The following is a 20000-nucleotide window of genomic DNA, read 5'->3' as shown; positions in this document are numbered from 1 at the left end:
CGGAATGTCTCTCGAGTTGTTATTCATTAAGTACCTTTTCTTGTCATGTGCAAGATTAGACTATAGCAAGTTAAAACTGCCCAGCTTTCTTAGCCAAACTATCGAAAAAAGTTGGATTCAACGCTCCAACTTTGCTTGATCCAACATTGTTTGACAGTTTGGCCGCCCATGTTCGAAGACGTTCATGCAACATTTTTTGTTCGATCAAGTGTTGGATAGAATTTGCTTTTGATCAAACATCACGCCCAACAATTGTGCTCCACACAACAATATTGCAGCGTTTTGCCGCTCTTCCAACAAAGTCGTGTCTTAAATCGAGTCACGTCCGCGCTGCTAGCCAATCACGAATCGCTGTCTTAATTTTCAAGCATAGTTGCCATTTGCAACAAAGATAGCGGACAAGGACGAAGAAGACGTCATGGTTGTTGATGAACAACCAGAAACCTTGATCAGCGAATATGAAGCAAGGCCAAGTCTGAAGGATACTTTTGCTCCCTTTATCATGATCGCTCTGTTTGGTGCCCCCCCCCCCCCCCCCCCCCCAATTCCGAGCAAAAAATAAGAATTTTAAAACGGTTTTACGGTTGATCCATGTTTATTTTTTTGATATCTCGCTGAGCTTCAAGATTTCAACATTTTCTAATTCTGGCGGAGAATTCCCTAATAACCCCCTACAAGTTAGGATGTCAAACACTTCTTTGTTAGCCACAACCCCCCCTCCCCCCCACCACCCCCAATACAAAATACGTTCCGCCGTCGCTGTCTTCCAATAAACATACTCTTTTGTGTTCGTTATCTGAATTGTTCTTTGATTTTTCCTCGTTTGAATCGGTCATTTCTGTCCTCCAAGAACTCCAGTAGCATAAAAGCTGCGAACGGTTTTCGTTCCAGTTTTAGCGCCAACTTGAAACTTTCGTCAGTTTCGTGAAGCAATGTTGGATCGTGTTTTGCCGCTACCTCAACATTTACATCGAATAATGTTGCATGTGGAATCCAACTTTGTTTGATAGTTTGACCAGGGCTTAACAGATCAAAAAGCTTGGTCTCTTCAAGGAGAAAGGCCAGCTTACATGACGCAATGGAAAAACCCAGAATTTTATGCTTCGTCTAATCAGTTGCCAGTCGAATGATCTCGGAAACGTTGCTTGACTAGATGCAATGCATCTTGCAAAAGAAGAAGCTGTTATGGAAGATGGGTTATGCTACACCTTTTGCATCGTTCTTTTATAGAAAAATCTCTGTCCAGTTTAGTTTCTGAAGGGTCAGTGAAGGGTATCTTGAACGGTATCTACAAAAGTCTATAGAACAATAACTTATATACAAGTATTGTTGTTCACGGTTTGATGCACCCTTGGGAAGGATATTGACACCAAGGGAGAGGAAAATCCAATTCATGAGCGAAACAGGCTGTTAGCACGGTCACCGATAAAATGTCACGTGCATGAGCTTTAAAACGTCGAATTCTCATTCGAATTCTTTATATAAAACATATTACTAAGGCATAGCTTGTTTTTCTTGTATGCTAATGTTCTCCTCATACAATTTGAACCTTCGTTCCATTCATTCCCTTTGAAGGACACGAATTATGTGGAATGTTTTTCGGAAGCCCTTCAATAAACTCGCAAGTCATATTTTATCGCCTTCGCCTCATCATAAACACGATAAAACACTCCCTCTCGTTTATTAAATAGTACATAAAACTTAACTAAGGAGAGACTGAGAGACCTGGAAAATTGAGCGAGTATTTATACTTCGCGTCATGTCGTGTGTTAAATTGTGGTGCGACATGCGACGAAATAAATGTACCACTTAACGCATGCAACTAATTGGTCATTAAAATGAAGGTGACTATATGGGTGCATGTGTTTTCGCGAGCGGATTTGTAGGTCGCTTAGCGAGTGACAACCGGGAATCCCGTGAAATCAGTTCCTTTCCCAACTGGCTTAAAGTGAAGCGAGTACGCAAACTCCAATAAAATTCTCATTAAATTTAAGGGTGCGTTCCATTGGGAAATCCGGATATCGATCTTAAAATCTGGATCTTCAAATTTCCAATCAAATACAAAATCTGAAAACGGATTTTGTCGAGGATTTTACTAGTTAGAAATCCGTGTCAGGAAGTATTTCAAGTAGTGAAATCTGCGACAAGATCCGTTTTCATATTTTATATTCGATTGGAAATCCGAAGATCGGGATTTTAAGATCTAAATCCAGATTTCCCAATCGAACGCACCCTGTGCCACCAAAACAAGTTGCTTGCGGTTATCCATCAGACAGGGCTGTCAAATTTGAAATACAACACGCGTGCTATTTCATTCCTCCCTTGAAATTTGTGTGGAAGCGAAGCGAAGCCACGTTATTCAAATTGTTGTATTCGCGAGCGCTCTCTCCTCATATTACCTAAATGAAGTATAATCTTAACCGTGAAAACACGTATCAGCTAAACTGCAGGATACCCGGCCACTTATTGGCATCTGAATTGCGCGTATTGTTATATGCCTCGTTCTTCAAACGATGCCGCTACAAGAACACAATTGTGGCCAGGTGTGTTGCACTTCATTTTAAGTCGCTGAACGAAGTACCTTCAGGGATGTTTGGCGAGACAGCGGCTGTCGTGAAAACACACCCTATCAAACAATAAACTAGTTTACCTAAATGGTATAAATGCTGCCGAGAGGAAGGGAGATGTTCAATGATGCTTGCAGTAATTTAACGCCGTTGGAATTGAAGGGAGATTTTAACAGGTTTCGAGTACAAAACGTAGACCCAAAACGTTGACTCGGCTCGACAAAAGAAAGAAAAAAATAGACACGCAATGCGTACGTGTGGTAGTGGATTAACTTGAAACCGGTGTTTGAGTAGGCTATCAGCGCGTGCGTTCAACGCTATCCATTGTTTTGGTATATACTAAAATGCACTGTTATATATTCAAAAAAATATCGCGTTTCCGATTGGTCAATGACGAACGCATGAATAGGTTATAAAGTGCAAAATGAGGTTATAGGGAGCAATACGGAATTTGCTATGGAAACAAAGCGATGTAGTGATTTTGTTGAGTATATAATAAAAAAAAAATCATACGAACTTTCTCGTGCATTTTGCGATTTATGGTCACTCGTGTTATTTTGAAAGTTCTCAAATTGCACTCGCCTCAGGCCCATGCAATTTTGGGAACTTTCAGAACATCACTCGTGCCCATAAATCACGAAATGCACTCGCGTTTATACGATTTCCTATAGATATGAGTTTTGTGGTTTATTCGGTAACTGTCAACTAAGCTCCGTTTTCTTTTGTAGAAGATTCAAGTTTTTTGCGTAATATGTAGCCCTAATGGTACACGATATTGTTTTGGTATCGTAAATCATGATAGTGCTATGGTAGATGTCTTGGGTAAATAGCCCCCTGAGAAGACATGTGGTTACTAGTAAAATACTAAACCCAGAAAGATTAAAGAAAATAAAAGAGAATCGAGAAACATTGGCTTCTTGGATGACATGAAGCTCCTTCAACTTATTTTTCACAGCCAGATTAAGCGGTGTACTCTGAGCGTCAGCTTTCCGCGACTAAAGTTCACTGAAGTTATCCATGTCCAGCGGGGTTAGTATCTCAGTGGGAGACCTCAAAATATACGAGTTGCTGTCAGGCTCCCACCTAGGCACTCTTAGGATTTCGTCACGCGTTCCTCCCCCAAGACCGTCTGCTGAAACGACCCGGAATTTACGTAGACCAATAACAACAGACTTCCACATTCTGGAAGTGCAATTAAGACCTTGAGAAATTTTGCAGTGTTTCTGCAAAGTCAAACATTCATTCTACTAGACGAGGCTATCCATCACCAGGAAATTCCATCGTTTTGGAAATAGAAGCGGCCTTATTATTGATCAACGTCACAAACTCTTGCCCATTTTGGGGCTCATTTGTTGAAATTTAAGCACGCTTCCAACAGACCCGTTGATTTTCGTGGTTTATGTACGCGCTGCGGCCCTATTGCCAGCACGGATTTACACTGTTACAGCCCGATGACATAGTGTGTAGTGCACTTACAGAGTACGACCACAAAAATAGATGGTTTTCAGTGACATCATTAAATTCTAAAATCAAAATCGCAAGGCCTTTGCGAGAGCCGAAGACGCGAGCTACCGACGGGAGTCTGGGGCATGTCCCCTTAAAAATTTTTTTAAATAGAACACTCAGAAACGCTGTTTCCAGTATTTCTGGAACCCAAGAATCACTCAAATTCTCTTTAAAAAAAAAAAGTAAGTAATAAAAAATAAAATAAAAAATAAAACAAACCCCTCAAATAAACCCTGAAATCACTACCGAATATGAAAAGACGGTTTGATCATGGCTGACACGATGGTATACCAGTCGAAACAGAAACTAAAGGAAACGCAAGGTCAATTTTTTTCCGCAATGAGGCCATTGTTTTTTTTTTTAATGTAACGTTGCAAGGGATTAATTTCTCTTAGTCTTAGGTAACGTGAATAACCACTGATGTTGATGTTGCACGGTTTAATGTCAATGCTTTATTTAGATGTCCTTGATCTGGATTATATGATCGCAGTTATAGGATTAAATGACCAAATGAATAGTAAGAAACAGGAAGTGTTTAAATCTGACCTGATGAAGAAACTGAAATGGGGTCACGGTATAATTAATGAATAGGTACACTGAGAGAAAAATTAGTGTTGAAAACTCTTCTGGTAACAACATTACAGGGTGTTTCAAAAGTTCGTTCCGATTGAAATTTGTATTTTGTCTCAAACGTTTAATATATGTTTAGGCAAATTGAAACTGATTCAGTTAATAAATTTATCTAAATAATTGTTCAAAGCAATTTCAAGCTAAGATTTGAATAAATGACAATATTTTTGAATTTTTGCGCCCAATGTACAAGCACGCGTGCTTTGTCCCGCCATATTTTCCCCGCACATTGTTTGTCTTCGTATTTATTGCCCTTGTTTTTTATTTTCTCTGCTCTTTCACGGAAATAACAGTCACTGTCAAGCAGTCACTGTTAGAGCTCACGCAGCTATTTTACGGTCTTCTGGCCATTCAGTCAAAGAAATTGCCAAGTTGTATAAAAATACCGAAGGATGGGTGAACAAGTAGTCAAAAAGGAAGTCCTTCGAGGATAAACCAAAGAGTGGACGGCCCGTCTGTTTTGACAAACTATGCGAGAAATGTAATCCCGAAAGCTAAGTATAAGCGTAATAATTCAACAAGAGAGATTGCTAAAAATCTTCAACATCACAATATCAACGTTTCGAGCGTAACGGTATGGTGATCATGAACCAACAAATGGTGGATGGCTTTCAAGCGAAAGAAGATACCACTGTTAAGTGAGAGGCAAAGAAGGCCTCATTTAAACCTTGCCAGGAAATACTCCAAGCTCACGGCAGAGGATTGGGAGAACTTCTTATTTATACATGAGTGTCGTAAGTATCTAGTTCATTACCCGAAGGAGTAAGTAGTGCGAAGTTCCCCCGGCATACCAGGTGAAACAAAGTGCGAAGGTGATGGCGGTGGGCAAGTATGATGGGTCGTGGTCGGACGAAGTTGCATGTTAAGAGTTTTCTATGTTGCGATAATTTAATCGAAAGTTATGTGTGGCTGCGCAATGTTCGTCAGTTTACCCAAATGAAAAAGTCCGTTCGCGACTCTTTTAATAATCAAACCAAAGGAGTTTCCTTGTTGTGATAAGATAACTTAGTCACTTTCTGGCTCCTTCGTGAGAAAGCAGACTTGAGTTATTAAGAAGATGCTCCAATTGCAAAGCTTAATTGCACGGCAGTTCAATTCAGTTCCACAATTATGTTCACGTGATCTCTTGTTCTTCAGCCATTCTCTTCTACGTCATCATTACCTAAGACTTACTTACGGGCATTGGGTGTGAAAACGTCATCAATTCTCGATTGTTCCGTTCACGCTTGCAACTTTCAAGTCGAATTTTTTCCTGGTAATATACACTACCTATGTAATACTATATCACTGCAACTCTTTTTACCCGCAAGCTACAATGATGCCTCCTCATGCAAAATCCCTGCGGAGGCAATAAATCTGCTGTCAGGTTTCCAGTTCCGGGACGTGTTTCGTTTCGAAAATACAGTATAAATTGCCACCTTGCGTGACACCATGATACAAAGCTATCTGGCTGAAAAAAATTCTATCCCTCTGAATGTCAGACGTTTAAGCCTTTGAAGTACATTACAAGATGTGTCCATAGACATGTATTTATCTCATGAGCGAAAAGTAACCGCTTTCATCACAAACTGGACTCCAGTTGTTTTCGTTGATTATCGGCTGCCATCAGTTGGTGGACCACATGGCGTCTCCATACAAAAAACCCTATTTAAGAAATTGCTTTGAGTTTTTCATGCGTCTGTCCTGTTATTAATCGTGAATTTCGTCATAACATTGTCAAAGTAGCTGTGGATAGCTGTAGGCTGTACAGACGGGGCCTACAGTTTATAGTCCTTACACGAGAAGACTTGAAATTCTAACCATTTGCGGATGTTGTTACAAAGGTAGCACTTTCTCCTCAGTTGTTTTAAGACCCTAACTGGTGTTGGTCCGGCTGGAGTCGAGCTCACGACCTCCCGCATGGCAGCCCGGCGCTAAACCAATTGAACCTCCGGAACGGCATGTTTTGCGTGCGTTTCTTTATGTCAGTTATTCAGCTTGAGGAAACCACACGGGCGAAAATAAACGACAGTTGTGTCCTTTCCTACTAGAGAACGGAAGAAAAATTGCCTTGAAGAATAGAAATGTATATTTCCAATAAATAAAGCAAAGTGCCGCTCTTATACTAATCAAAGATAATCGGTGTCCTCACCTAACGCAGCCCTCGTCAGAACAGCGATTCAAATATAAAAGACATCGCCAGTGAAAGTTTATTTACTGTCTTCTATTTTTACGTACTTGCAAAAAGGGTTGGACGTTTGTTTGTTATAACAATATGAAAAATAAATACTATTATTTTGTTCGATACTATACAATTTTGGCAAATCAGTTGTTCATGTGAAGACTGCTGCACCCGTTGCGATAGAGTCACGTACACAAAGAGCTTTCACTTCTTGGTCACTATTCCGGGAACGTTCTTTAATCTTTTATTGCCATTAGTACATTAACAATAGTACAGGTTTGGCCCCGAAGTAAGCTTTATGAGAAACAAAATTATTTCAAGCATAGTTTGTATGATATAAGATCAAGATTTCCTGAACAACTGCAGAAAAAAAGACAAAAGAGTCAGTCACTCAGTACAAAAAATGACTGCAGCAAATGAAACTGGTTATCAATAATTATCGAACTCCAGTGATCACGAACTAACGTCCGTGGCTCAGGTCTCTTAGACCTTCATTCATATGCCTGCCAGTCACTTCATGACGGTCCAACTTCTCAGCCATCCGATCGTGTTTTTGACCGATTTTAATCAATGACGATTAAATTCACAAAACTACTGATTAGCAATGAAATATGCAAATTCAAGGCAAAAGGAATAATGACACCATTAATTTCATACTAATCTAGAGTTAAATTCGAACACATGCCTCTCGATACAAACAAGATAGAGAAATACGAGACATACGACGATCAATAGTGGTTTGGTGGTCCACGAAACCTGAGACGCGAAACCTGAGCCGAGGCGCGCTATGTGTGCCGTTCGACAAAGTCTTAAAAGATTTATTTCCTACAACATTCCAAGTTCTTGACCTTTTCAATTAAACGATTTCGAATTTATTTTTCTTTTGCGTGACAGTGAAACTCTCTACAGTTTGAGGATACGAGAAGGGAAATGAAAAATAGAGCACTTCTGTGTAACAGAAGTGAGCTCCAGGCTCACCCATTGCTGCAGCAATCAAATTGCATGTTAGCGACATGTTCCAAGTAACTTAGCACTTTTATGACAAGCAAAAGCCTTTTGTTTGCCTAAATGTCTATATTGAGTCTCCCAGTTTAACCTTGAGCAAAAATGCGTGGTGTTATGTTCGAAATTTATGCTTAGCTGAGACAGACAAGGACTTCTAAGAGTCCCACTTTTGCGGTGTCGACTCAACACCCCATTTTCACGAAAATAACAATAACACTTGATTCAATGATTACATATGATAATCATAACTATTCCAAAATTCTAAGAGCACTAATAGTATAGTTTATAAATTGGACAGAGCTTTTTTTTTTAATCTAAAAAAATTGAGTGGATAAAGCTAGCTATGAAAATTTAATCACCGACATCTTCACGTATGTTGTTACGAGTAATTGATGCGTAGAATTCAGGAAATAATGGAAATAATTCATGATTAAGGAGTGATTTGTCACCTCCCATGATATTACTCCCTGAATTGTACTCCACTCAGTCCCATTATCATTATTAAGTGAACATTGTCAACTTCGGATTCTAGCAGACAGCAAATATTACAGCAGCCTCATGGAAAAATTACTCGCAAAATAATCAGGAAAATCGTGAAAAACGTTCTTACAGGGTTTTGTGCTAGGCAGGATAAAGCGTGTCTTAGGATCTCGTTAAAATAAAAAATCGAGTCGACATTTCCGTCAGAAGCCGCCACTTTTAATTATACGAATCCAAAAGTATGTAAATAATCGCCTCACTCTCGATTTAAGTCTGCAAATATGATTTTTACAGCGCTAATGATTCGGAAACAGCAGGTGGTGTAAGTGATACAATAAAGCTAGGAATTTTTTGCACGATAAGAATGAATCCGAGGTAACAACTACAAAAGACAAAGAGTCATCATTTCAATGCTCTGATTGGTCGATCCATTAAGTGGCAATCTGACATGTAACTATCAGATTTGAATCATTCATTAACTTGAGAGCTCTTCTATTTAATTTTTTAATCATTGCAAGGTTTATACAAACTGATATGTTCTTCTTCCCCAGAGGCAAGATGAACGCTTTGTTGAGCATCTTGGCGTTACTTACAATCTCAAGGTAAGCTAATAACTGCGAGGAATTGAAGACCCAGAGGTCCGCAACAAGAGTCCAATTCTTTTTAATTACAGCCATCGTCACTTGTCCAGGTCGGGAGCTAAGCCGGTCCTTCCACGTAGTCAAGTTACGAAAACCGGTTTTATCTCGCCCGAGTGAATGAATTGAAATCGAGGAAATTGTCTTAATGTACAATTTCCCGGTAAATAACACAACCCCGGACACCTTAACAAGGAGAGTGCCTTTACTGCTTAAGTTGTATGACATCGACCAGATATTTTATCGACAAAAGCAGGAGCCCATCAGATAGGCTCCTGACAAAAGGCACTAGTCGTAGGTTTTATCAACAGGTATACTTAGTTTCTAAAGGAGTTACGTAAATTAAAGCTTCAAATTGGTTCATCGAGTTATACCATTTCAACGTCTACGAGCCGATTTAGAACAATAAGAAATTCGGTCCGAATGTCACAAAGACCTTGAAAAGACCCTTATTACTTAGTAACGAAGTTAAAAGAAAAGTGAAATTTTTTCTTGGATACAATGTGCTAAAATATAACTATCACGAGAACTGAAAAGAGTTTAACGACCAAGTTTGCATGGCATGTTTCTTAGCCTCGCACCCTTAACCCATCTTAGGAGAGAACAAATAGTTCACTCGTTGGCTGCGCTCACTCGTGAAATGTTTTTCAACACTCAAATTGCGTATCCCCGCGCGGCCATGTAATATCCTCTATTTATACAACACATAACAAGTTTGGCCTAACGGGGAACAGTTATTAAGTACGCAAAAATGCTTTAACGTTTTCTCCCCTTAAACACTACTCGTTAGTCACGGGATGAATGAAAACGCCTCAAGTTGGCGCAAAAGAGCATCCACGGTTTTCGATTTTTACACTGACCGGGAAGGTTCAATGTATAACAATTAAAAGCTTTATTTGGAGTACAGAACGATTGAATTTGTGAGGTGTATAAATAAAATGTTTTTGTTGCGTTTGGACGAAGGAGAAACGCATACCATTCTTGCGGTTGCTCGCGGGCTCAGGCTTGATGCCTTTCGTCAGACTGGCGCCTGGCTATGTAAAATGCCTCGACCTCATGCGACCGTGGTACATTGTGAGTAACGTTGCTGCTGTGTAAGTCAGTGAGATTTGATTGTGCAAGTATTTCCATCGTGTGGAAGATACTTCCGTGTTCACCGTGAGATTTGAATGTGTAAGTTTTTCGATCGTGTGGAAGTTGCTGTTTTGTTCGCAGTGCGATTTGATTGTGCAAATTTTTCGCTTTTGCGCGAAACCCACCGCGAAACCTTTTGTTTACACATTCATCGAACAGAGGACACGCGAGAATTGAACCTTTGAACCTTTCTTTACCGGCGTTTGGCCTTCACCCGCACGTTTGTGCTTGAAAAGCGTTTGTTTGACCGGACCGACTAGGGCAAGGTTGTTGCTTTAAACACCAATTGGCAGTTTTGCTTTCAACGCACACTGTGCTAACCTCTTTGGAACTCTGGATTGGACTTAACACCTATTGGATTTTGAAATACGCTTATCAGACGTGACCTGACTTTGTTTATAAACCATTTTGTAAAACCTTGGATTGACTGATTGACTACAAAAAAAAATTGTAATTTAGAAAAATGAAAAAAAACTTACTTTATCCTTTTGAAAGGTATTCAGAGGCAATGCTTTGTGACGTCTCTCTTCCTCAACACGCCAATCCAGCGTGCAAAGAGACTCGAGATCAGGCCTTGGCCCAAAACCAGAAGACTTACACCCTGAAATATGATCCGGCCTTGTATGGCTACGCAAGACTGAACATGACTCCTCAACAGCTGGCAGGGATCGTCTTCAAAGACCCCTTCGCAAGATACTACGCCACCGCTTACACTCAAACCTTACGAATCAACGAGGATGCCTTAACGAAGTACATTGCCGACACAAGCGACATGGAGATTAACCAGACGTCAGATTACCTTCCTATGTCGGAGTTTTTCCAATCACTTCTGGAGCCATTGGTTGGGGTAAATGCACTTCTTTATTCGTTAGCCAGTAGATTACGTTTAGCTAGTGCCTTTAATAAATCAATCAAGTAATTATATATATTTCGGTGGCTTAGCCTTCCTCCGGTGAGCTTCCAAAAATTCAAAAACCGAAACGTTTATTGGCCACGAGGTTGCGTGGGAGACAAGTCGAGGGTCTTACTGAATAGCACTGTGGGACTGTTTTGGGGACGAGCCAGTTTTTATGCAGTCGTTTACGCTGCAAAGCAAAAAGACTTTCGTATCGATATTCTTGTACGATATAATAACGATAATAATAATCACTTTATTTAAGTCTCAAGGTTACTTAGCCGAACACGAGTGCTTTACTAATTGAGGAGACTACACGTCAACCGAAATCAGAACAAAGGAGGAGGAGAGGGGAAGACCGTAGTACCAAGGAAAAAATCTCTCGGAGCTGAGTAGAGAACCAACCAACTCAACCCACATGTGGCGTCAAATCCGGGAATCGAACCCGGGCGACATTGGTGGAACTCCCTGGCTCCTGGTAACAATTAATTTCGGGTTAAATCTTTATAACTTAAGTTGTTAGTAAGTAAACGTCCTATGTACCACGATCTCACTGACCTTTTCATCAAATCTTTCGTCTTCCGGACAATTTTGCACCTTGGGCAAGCGAGCTATTGTTTTGAAATTGTCATTGTATACAATATTCTGGTGGTTTAGGAAGCTCAGCTCCTGGGGGCTTTCCATTATGCCTGACCATCAGGTCCGAGACCACTTGAACTAACCAAGAAAAATGGAACGACATTTTTCATCAAAAGTAAATTTCCAACCGGACCGAAGCGTTCCATTTACGTTTCGACCGAAATTTCGGTTACATCACAGTGAAATGGGACTGGAAACGAAAATTTTTGTAAATGGAACGGCACGTTTCGATCGGACCGACCGACCGGTCAAAGAGGACCGTCTCCAGAGGTGGTCCCAGATATTCCGGTCGGACCGAACCGAAACGGACCATTCCATTTGACTTCAGCCCGAAATTTCCGGAAATTGTGGCTTAATGGAAAGCACCCCTGGTATAGCGCTTTCTTGCAACTTGACTTCTCGCTCCGCGCACGAATCAATGAAAATGCGTCCCTTAAAAAAGACCCACAATGCAATTAAACAAGGCTCCCGACTCTGTCTCCCGCGCAACCTTATAGTGGCCAATGGCTTTTGACAATTCAATTAAACGATGAAAAACAACTTTTCGACCTATCTTCAGTCGTTTTAAAATAAAAGTAAAGGATGAGATTTCACTTGGTCCCAATGGAAAATACTAAATAGTATTCAGCTGAGATCAGATGATAATGTGGAATAATTCATAATTCAAAATTCACGTTTATTAGATGCACCTCTAATTGAACTGTCTAGTTAAGTTTAATTAAGCATTCTGCTACCTCCGTCCAACCAGAGGCCAAGTGGTTACGGTAAATATAATTGATCTACTAAGTTACTTTCTGCGTTTATAGCAATATGCCAAACTTCCATCCAAGTACGAAGCTTTCATCAATAACAAACCTGACTGGATAAGTGACAAGCACTTCGCTCAGCAGCGCCTTGCAGGGTCAAACCCAACCACACTTCAACGTGTCACCATTCCCAAACAATGTAAGAATATATTTTACGTAACGGCCCAGGTCTAGGGTTAGATCTTGGTCATGGGGCCAGTTTGGGTTTACTTGAAAACCGCGGAAAAATAAAGTCAACGTGTCTTCCAAAAAATTAGTTCAAGGGTATTTCCTTGCTCGCACCACTCGTTATGCAACTTAAGGTTAACCCAGAATTTACTTTTAAGCAACCACCACCAATTTGACTTACAAACAAAACGGCTGAACTTTGAAAAGCAATGTAAGAATGTAAGAATAAGGCCCTTGTGTGGGCCCATTTCCATCAGTAGGGCTAACGCTCACATGGTTCATATGGGATTGAAATCTAGCACTTCACATTACACTCTATTCAGTTAACTCTGTTTTGAACTTTGAAAAACTGTTTGGTTGAACAGTTTTCATAAACCTCGCCTCCTTTTCCATTTGCTGTTTTATTCGAACCTTTCTTGAAGGATTTAAGTAGTTATTTTCACGTTTTGCTTTATCTGGTTCTCAATCTGTGAATCTTGCTAAATTTTGTGACAAAGCCCCTTTATTCAATTGAGCGTCTTTCTATGTAAAAGGCTAAGGTGCCTTTGCACGACATTCTGTTGCAGATCTTAGAGTGAAGACTGTAAGAGGTGACTGGTGCCATTTTCCTTTTACCTACCGTGGTACAACCCATAACAAGTGCGCTCAAGGTAAATTCGGTAAATGGTGCTCACTAACAAGATGGTATATTGGAAAATGGGGATATTGTGCAGGTAAAAGGAACACTTTTCTTGTGATACTCGGACTATACAGTATTCGCATTTCTGTAATATCATAAATGCCAGGGGCTGCGGAATACGTTTGGAAGTTTAGTGGGGAAGGGGGGTGAGAGGTTTAGGAAAAAACAACAAAGTTGGGGCTGGGGACTGGCTATAACCCCCAGTCCCTCCCCCTCCGCGGCACCTGGATGTTCCTACGATGCTCTTGAGATAAGCGTGACTCCTGTCAGGAGAAGGCTTTTTTTTCCGGATCATGATATAATAGCTTGCACGGTATGCCAGAGATCAACCTTGTTTCCAGGGCTTTTCGATCTCCCCTCGGACAAAAAGCCGAGGAAAGAAAGGGCGCTGGCGAGAAGAGACCTCGAGGCTTAAAATCAACGATAAAAAGAACGACATTCCAACACAAAAATCGAAATTCCCAGCTTGTGGTACGGCTTAGGAGCCTCATAATTTATAACAGGGAAAACATCGCCGAGGAAAATTTTTTTTCATTTGCAGCGCCGTTACCCGACGCGGAAAAGCCTTTAATTATTTTTGCGTTCAATGATTATGTATAGATCTTAATTCCGGGAATGGACTTGCTTTATTAATTACTAGGTCGTCCAATTTTGAGAACTTTCGTCCGATGAATTTGTTGTTTCTTTTTGTGCCATTCTTTTTTTCAGGAGAAGGCACCACGGTGAAAGGAGGTAAGTTGGTAATAATAATGAAACAAAACTGATTGAAAATTCAAAAACGTTTCCGCCGCTAAGTTCACACAGTTAACCACCGTTATTGTTCTGTCTTTTTGTGTTTCTCAGAAAAATGCAAAAAATATTTTTGTTTTAGTTTAATTACAAAAATGAGCGATATTACACGACATTTTGAAGTCATCTTGGCTTCCTTTTCAGATGATTAATGTAACGGTCTTTCAAGTTTAAATTAAGTGGTCGCTTATAACGTCTAATCAGACTCAATTCGCGCGCACACTAATTCGTTGGCTGACATAAGAACAACCACTTAAATTTGAAATGACCATCACATTTATCGCTCATTTTTGTAATCAACTGTATTTCAAAAGGTTTTTTCCTTTGATTTAGTTTAGAGAGATATTTGATGAATACATACAAGTGCTTTAAAATCTCAGTAGTATGGGAGGTGTGGTCAGACTTCGTGTCGCTTACGACTTCGTGTCGCATACTGAAATGCTACTGCTGTGCTATGTGTCAAGATAGAATGACATTCTCTTTTATGAGAAAGTTTGAGCCTGAGGGTAAACGTTCTTTCTTTTTTTTTTTTCTTATTTGAGCCTGAAAACACACTTAACATGTTCTTAAAGTTGTGTGGTATACACCCTTTTAATAAGTCTAATATATGCCGTTTTCCGCTAATGACGTCGAACTCTTGCTTTCAAATTTTATTTAGAAATGTACAAAGGCCTAAAACTTTTCCGATTTCTTTTCTTGTTTGAAGCCTTTGTACATTTCTGAATAAATTTTAAAAGCATGAGTTTGACGTCATCAGCGGAAAACGGCATATATTAGACTTATTAAAAAGGCGTATACTACTCTAATATACCACTCAATTCCAAGTGCGCCCATCCCTCCCCCCCCCCCCCCCGAGCATACCCCCGGGCATTTGACAAGGGGATGGCTCCGCATAGTGGGGAATTTGACACGAATCGAAAGCCGTATGGGTGGGAGTTTGACTATGGTCAAAAACGTTGGTCAGCGGTCGCTAGATAATTTTTTTTATATACAGGAATTTCCCTCGCCACAATAACGCGCATGTTGGCTTTGTATCGAGCAGTGGCTTGTTTTTTTTTTTTCTTTTTATGAAAACTCATTTCAAAGCACGATGAGATGAACACAATTGATGGTCAATATATAGTAAGTTATTAGTAAAATTCATTAGCTGGGATATCAAATTTCACGTGATAATTTTCTTATATCATGACTTTTTGTTTCAATTTTGGAAAGGAATATGTCTCTTATCGAGGAATAGCTCTTGCAATTCAGTAAGAGATGGATTTTGTCCTCAATTGCATTACCACTACATAGGGAACATATTCTTTAATCGATAGCAATTTTGTCGTACCTACCTGTTTCAACACGTAGTTTGGGGCAACCTATTCTGAGTTTTACTAAGTTCGACTACAAACTGAGTTGTATCATACAATAATAGAACCACATTGTTGTCTATACTACTCACAAAAACAAAACAAACGAATAAAATGATCAAGGTCTCAAGTTAGATTGAGGAGGCGTCGTGGTCCAGTGGATAGAGCGTTGGGTTTACACGCAGTTGCCCCTGGTTCAAATCCCGTTCTAACCTCTGGTATGGACTTGCTTCCGGTTTTCCCGGATTTAACTCTATCACGCTTTGTAAATAGCCAACTGGTTGCCTTCTGCCATTTGGGGTTCTAATCATGTTTCTGTTAAAGGCCCACCTTCAACCGACAGGCATTGCGTGCCGCGGAACAATTTTCATATACGAAAATTCCGCCCGAACCTGAAATTTATCCAATTAGATCGCTACGATAAGCAATGCGAATTTCCATAACAAAAACAGAAGGTCGAAAAGCATGTCGGTTGAATGAGGGCCTTTAAGTTTGAATTGTTTCTTTTTGATTATTAAAAAGTGGGGTGCCTGTGAACTAGCTTGATAGCTAAGTGCACTTCCAGTATAAACAACATTTTACATTTACATTCGACTCGTTGGTTCATCTCAGACTTAACGTTCTCATAAAAAAAGGTTTCTTATACTGAAAAAAGATTGGCATGCATTCACTTGTAACCTAAAATTAGTGAGAACAATAGAACAAAACACCAGTGTGTTAAATTAAGCTAAAGGTCAACGGCTCAAATCGAAAGAGACTTCAGAAAGCAATTGCGTCATATTCCCGAGCTGAGTCGGGTCGTCTTTTGCTCTTTTCTTACAGGACGTCACTTTTTTATGTTTGCAACGGAAGTAAAGTTTTTTCCGGTGGTCGAGAAAGTCGTGTTGCAAAAACTCAGTAGAGAGATTCAGCAGTGCGCGGTTTACTGACGGCAAAGGCAAACGTCAAAATGAAATTTGCTTTCAGCCAAGGATCAAAGACTCTTGTTTTGGTTTTGCTCATTCTTGCCTTTTATCTACAGATAACTTAGGATAAAAGAGTTTTCATGCTTCCATGACAAGAAGAAGCATGCCGTTTGCCTTTCCACGTAAGGGGGTGCTAAGTCTCTTGACGACTAGTCAGGTCGTGAGCAACACTTCAGTGTGTGCGAGCAGAACCCTTTAATTTATAGCGAAGTTCCGACAACCCTCTTTTGCTCTGACAATTACAAATGATTGGACTTCATCTCAGTTTTGGATAAAGACGATAGGCCCCGTCTCACAACACCACCCACCGGTGGCTCAGTTGGTTGAGCATCGGGCTGCCATGCGAGAGGTCGTGAGTTCGACTCCGGCCGGACCAACGTTGACTCAGGGTTTTTAATAAATAACTGAGGAGAAAGTTCTGCCTTTGTAATTACATCCGCAAATGATTGGACTTTCAAGTCTTCTCGGATAAGGACTATAAACCGTAGGCCCCGTCTCACAAATATCTTCCATGTTCATTGGTTCCCTGTGGGACGTTAAAGAAGAACCCACACACTATTCGCGTCAGTCCCTTGCAGCGCGATTATAAGTTAGAGCTCTGCATTTCATTTCGGCCCAGTTCGCGTTAGAATCCTCTTGCAACATTACTGTGTTATGGCTGACGCGCAAGCTCCAGTTGAAGCTCCTGTTTCCGTCGCTCAAGCCCTGGTTCAAGTGCCTCCGGTTACCGCAGCTAATGTTGAGAATCCTCAGCAAAATCAAGCTCCTTTGCAGGTGTAATTAGTGCTCGTTTTACTGCGTGGTTTTTCCCTGGCTGGTGTTCGATCTTTCGCCTTTCCCTCCCCTTTGTCGTCCACGTGGCTGCTTGTTTGCACCATTTTTTGATAGTTTTTGTCCCCTCGTTTTTATTTTATCTTTTGTACGCCTATGTTTCGCTTAGGCCGATTTGGCTGTTTTGCTCGGTTCTTGTCCCCTTTTGCACACCTTTTATTTATCGTGTCACTGTGCTTCGCCTCGCAAACACCGGGTTTCTGTAGTGCTTTCTTTTTGGCTCCCTTCTCCCTTGCACACGCTTTATTTGTTATTTGAGTGTGATTCGCCTCGCAAACACCGGGTTTGTGTAGTGCTTCTTTATTCCGTTCCCTTCCCGTTGGCACACGTTTTATTTCTTATGTAAGTGTGCTTCGCCTCTCAAACACCGGTTTTGTTTAGTGCTTCTTTATTCCGTTCCCTTGCCGTTTGCACACGTTTTATTTGTTATATGAGTCTGCTTTGCCTCGCAAACTTCGGTTTTGTTTAGTGCTTCTTTTGCACACGTTTGTTTGTTTGCCGGTGCGCTTCGCCTCGCAAACCATATGTTGCACAGTGCTGTCTTTCCTTCGCCTCTTTGGGATTTTGTGCGCTTATCCGATCTCTGTACTTTATGGTAAGTTTTTGTTTCGCGTATTTCGCCCTGCTAGCGTCGGGTTTGCTCGGTGCATTCCCTCCCTTCCCTGTTACTTGTATGATTTCTTTGTTTCTTTCCTTTCCGCTATCTTGTGTTTTCGAATATTTTGCCTCTCAACGGATTTTTGTTTAGTCCTTTTCTCGCTGTCTTTTCGCTGCCTCGCGTACTTTATTAGTTTGTTTAATGCGTTCTTCCTTCGCCTCGCAAACAATGGTTTTGTGTAGTACTTTCCTCTCCCCCTTTATTTTAACTTCCGCGTGCCTATTTGGTTTTATTGTTTTCAAGAGTTATTTGTTTCCCAGCTTTGCCGGGCGTATTTTTGGCCTTTGTCCAGTGCTATTCCCCTGACGCCTATTTAGTTCATTGTTTTTGTTTTTCATGCCTTAGATTTTTGTTACTTCCTGGTCTTCATGTTTTTTGCCCTTGTCTCCCCTCGTTTTGCTTCTATTTTGGTGTTCTGTGAATTGTTTTGTCTTCGTGTTCCCTCCGCGTTTTGCGGCATCTTTTGTTTCTGCCATAATATAATTTTTTCTCGCACTGTTTTCTCTTTTTTTACGTTTCTTCTTTTACATTTTTGGCCGCCATTTATGCATTCGGTCAATGGTAGCCTGGAAGGATGTATAATGCCCTCATCGGATTACCGACGCTCAGGCTGCCATCCCTTGGGTGGGTTCTTGCGTCTTTTTTTCCCTTCTGCGTGACGTTTTCCCACTCGAGGGCTAGCAGCCTGTAGATATTTTTATTCACGCCCTCCCTGGCGAAACTTTGCACAGCTTTAGAGCCAGCTTTGCCATCACTTTAGCCCTTTCGGGTAGTTAGCTTGCAGACATTATGGAGCATGTTGGTTGGCGCCACGCTTCCACAGCTTCTCACTATTTGTAAGTTGCGCAGGTTTTACGTCCCGGAGGTCCTTCAGAGTTATTATCTCGTCACGACTCTTCTGCTCAAGCCCTGGCAGACTCTTACACTGACTTGAGCAGCCTCCTCCATTTCACTATCTCTTTTCCCACCGGCGTTTCGCCTTAGTTTGAGTTTTGGCTGGTTGGGAGTTTTTCTAGTTTTAGTGTGGGATCTGATGTGTGTGATGTTTAAGTATTGGCGTTCTTCTAGGGTCTTCAGGCCGTATTTAACGTTGGGCTTTTTAGTGCGGGAACATATCTCCGTCTCTTATTAGCGAGCGTGAAAGGGACTGTCGCAAATAGTATGCTATTCGCTTCGCTGCAGTCCCTTGCAGCGCGAGTATAAATAAGAGCTCTGCATTTCATTTCGGCCCAATTCCAGTTAGAATCCTTCGGTTATCATCAACTGTGGCATGTCTCTTTATTTCATGCTCTCCATTTTTCGCCTCCGCGCTTTTCGCTCCCCCCCCCCCCCCCCCCGCCCTTACCCCTTCCTTTTTCACATCCAACTCACAAAGCGCGGGAACATATCTCCATCTCTTATTAGCGAGCGTGAAAGGGACTGTCACATATAGTGTGCTATTGGAGAAGAGTAGGGGATGAAGTTCCCGGTGTTGTGGCTGTCCTCTGTGAGTATATGGGTGGGTGGGTATAGCAGGTCCACATCAGCTGAACAGCTGCCAATACCTCAACCAGCTCAAACAAATAAATAACAAACAAACTGCAACGTTCATAAAATCTATGAGACCACACAGTAGTTCTATGTAAAATAAAGTGGACGTATTGTTTGGGGTTGGTTACCTTGTGATATTACCTTCTTTTTTGTCGATGATGATCAGGGGCCGGTTCCTGGAAGGAGGAATAAGTTATACCTGATATAACAGTTATTCCAGGGATAAATCTGCTATTCTAACACAACAGAATTTATTCTGGGGATAAAGGTATTCCTAGAATAAGGCTTATTTATCCCTGGAATAGAGTTATTACACCTTTCAGGAACCGGCCCCAGAAGGACAAATGAAGATATACGTGGTATTTTGCAAAGTGAGATAACACATGATGTTATCTGGTAGGATATCGTATCATGACGTGAAAATCCAATCCGGCAACTACTGGACGTTTAAATGTGCTTCATCGATAGTCCAACATAATGCTGAAATCACGTTTTCTTCACTTAGAGACAATTGGACTTGACTGGAACGAGCTAAAAAAGACATTGAATCCGTCGTTTGACTGGCAG

The 20000-nt window shown here is 40.9% G+C and overlaps 1 protein-coding gene across 4 annotated transcripts in view; it reads left to right on the top strand.

Moving 5' to 3' along the window:
* The window catches only part of LOC137969534 (polyunsaturated fatty acid 5-lipoxygenase-like), a 37912-nt gene that overhangs the window by 1709 nt on the left and 16203 nt on the right, over nt 1-20000 (top strand). For all 4 annotated transcript variants that reach the window (XM_068815834.1, XM_068815836.1, XM_068815832.1 and 1 more), the window contains exons 2-7: nt 8901-8951; nt 10617-10968; nt 12462-12600; nt 13196-13342; nt 14017-14040; nt 19939-20000. The exon at nt 19939-20000 is cut by the window's right edge and continues 45 nt beyond it. In XM_068815834.1, coding sequence (XP_068671935.1) covers nt 8908-8951; nt 10617-10968; nt 12462-12600; nt 13196-13342; nt 14017-14040; nt 19939-20000 — 768 coding nt within the window. In that variant the 5' untranslated portion in view covers nt 8901-8907. The remainder of the gene's footprint in view (nt 1-8900; nt 8952-10616; nt 10969-12461; nt 12601-13195; nt 13343-14016; nt 14041-19938) is intronic.

Source organism: Montipora foliosa, chromosome 9 (assembly GCF_036669935.1).
Source record: "Montipora foliosa isolate CH-2021 chromosome 9, ASM3666993v2, whole genome shotgun sequence".
Lineage (NCBI taxonomy): Eukaryota > Metazoa > Cnidaria > Anthozoa > Scleractinia > Acroporidae > Montipora > Montipora foliosa.
The sequence above is the reverse complement of the archived record's forward strand: the minus strand, read 5'-3'. Positions and strand labels throughout refer to the sequence as shown.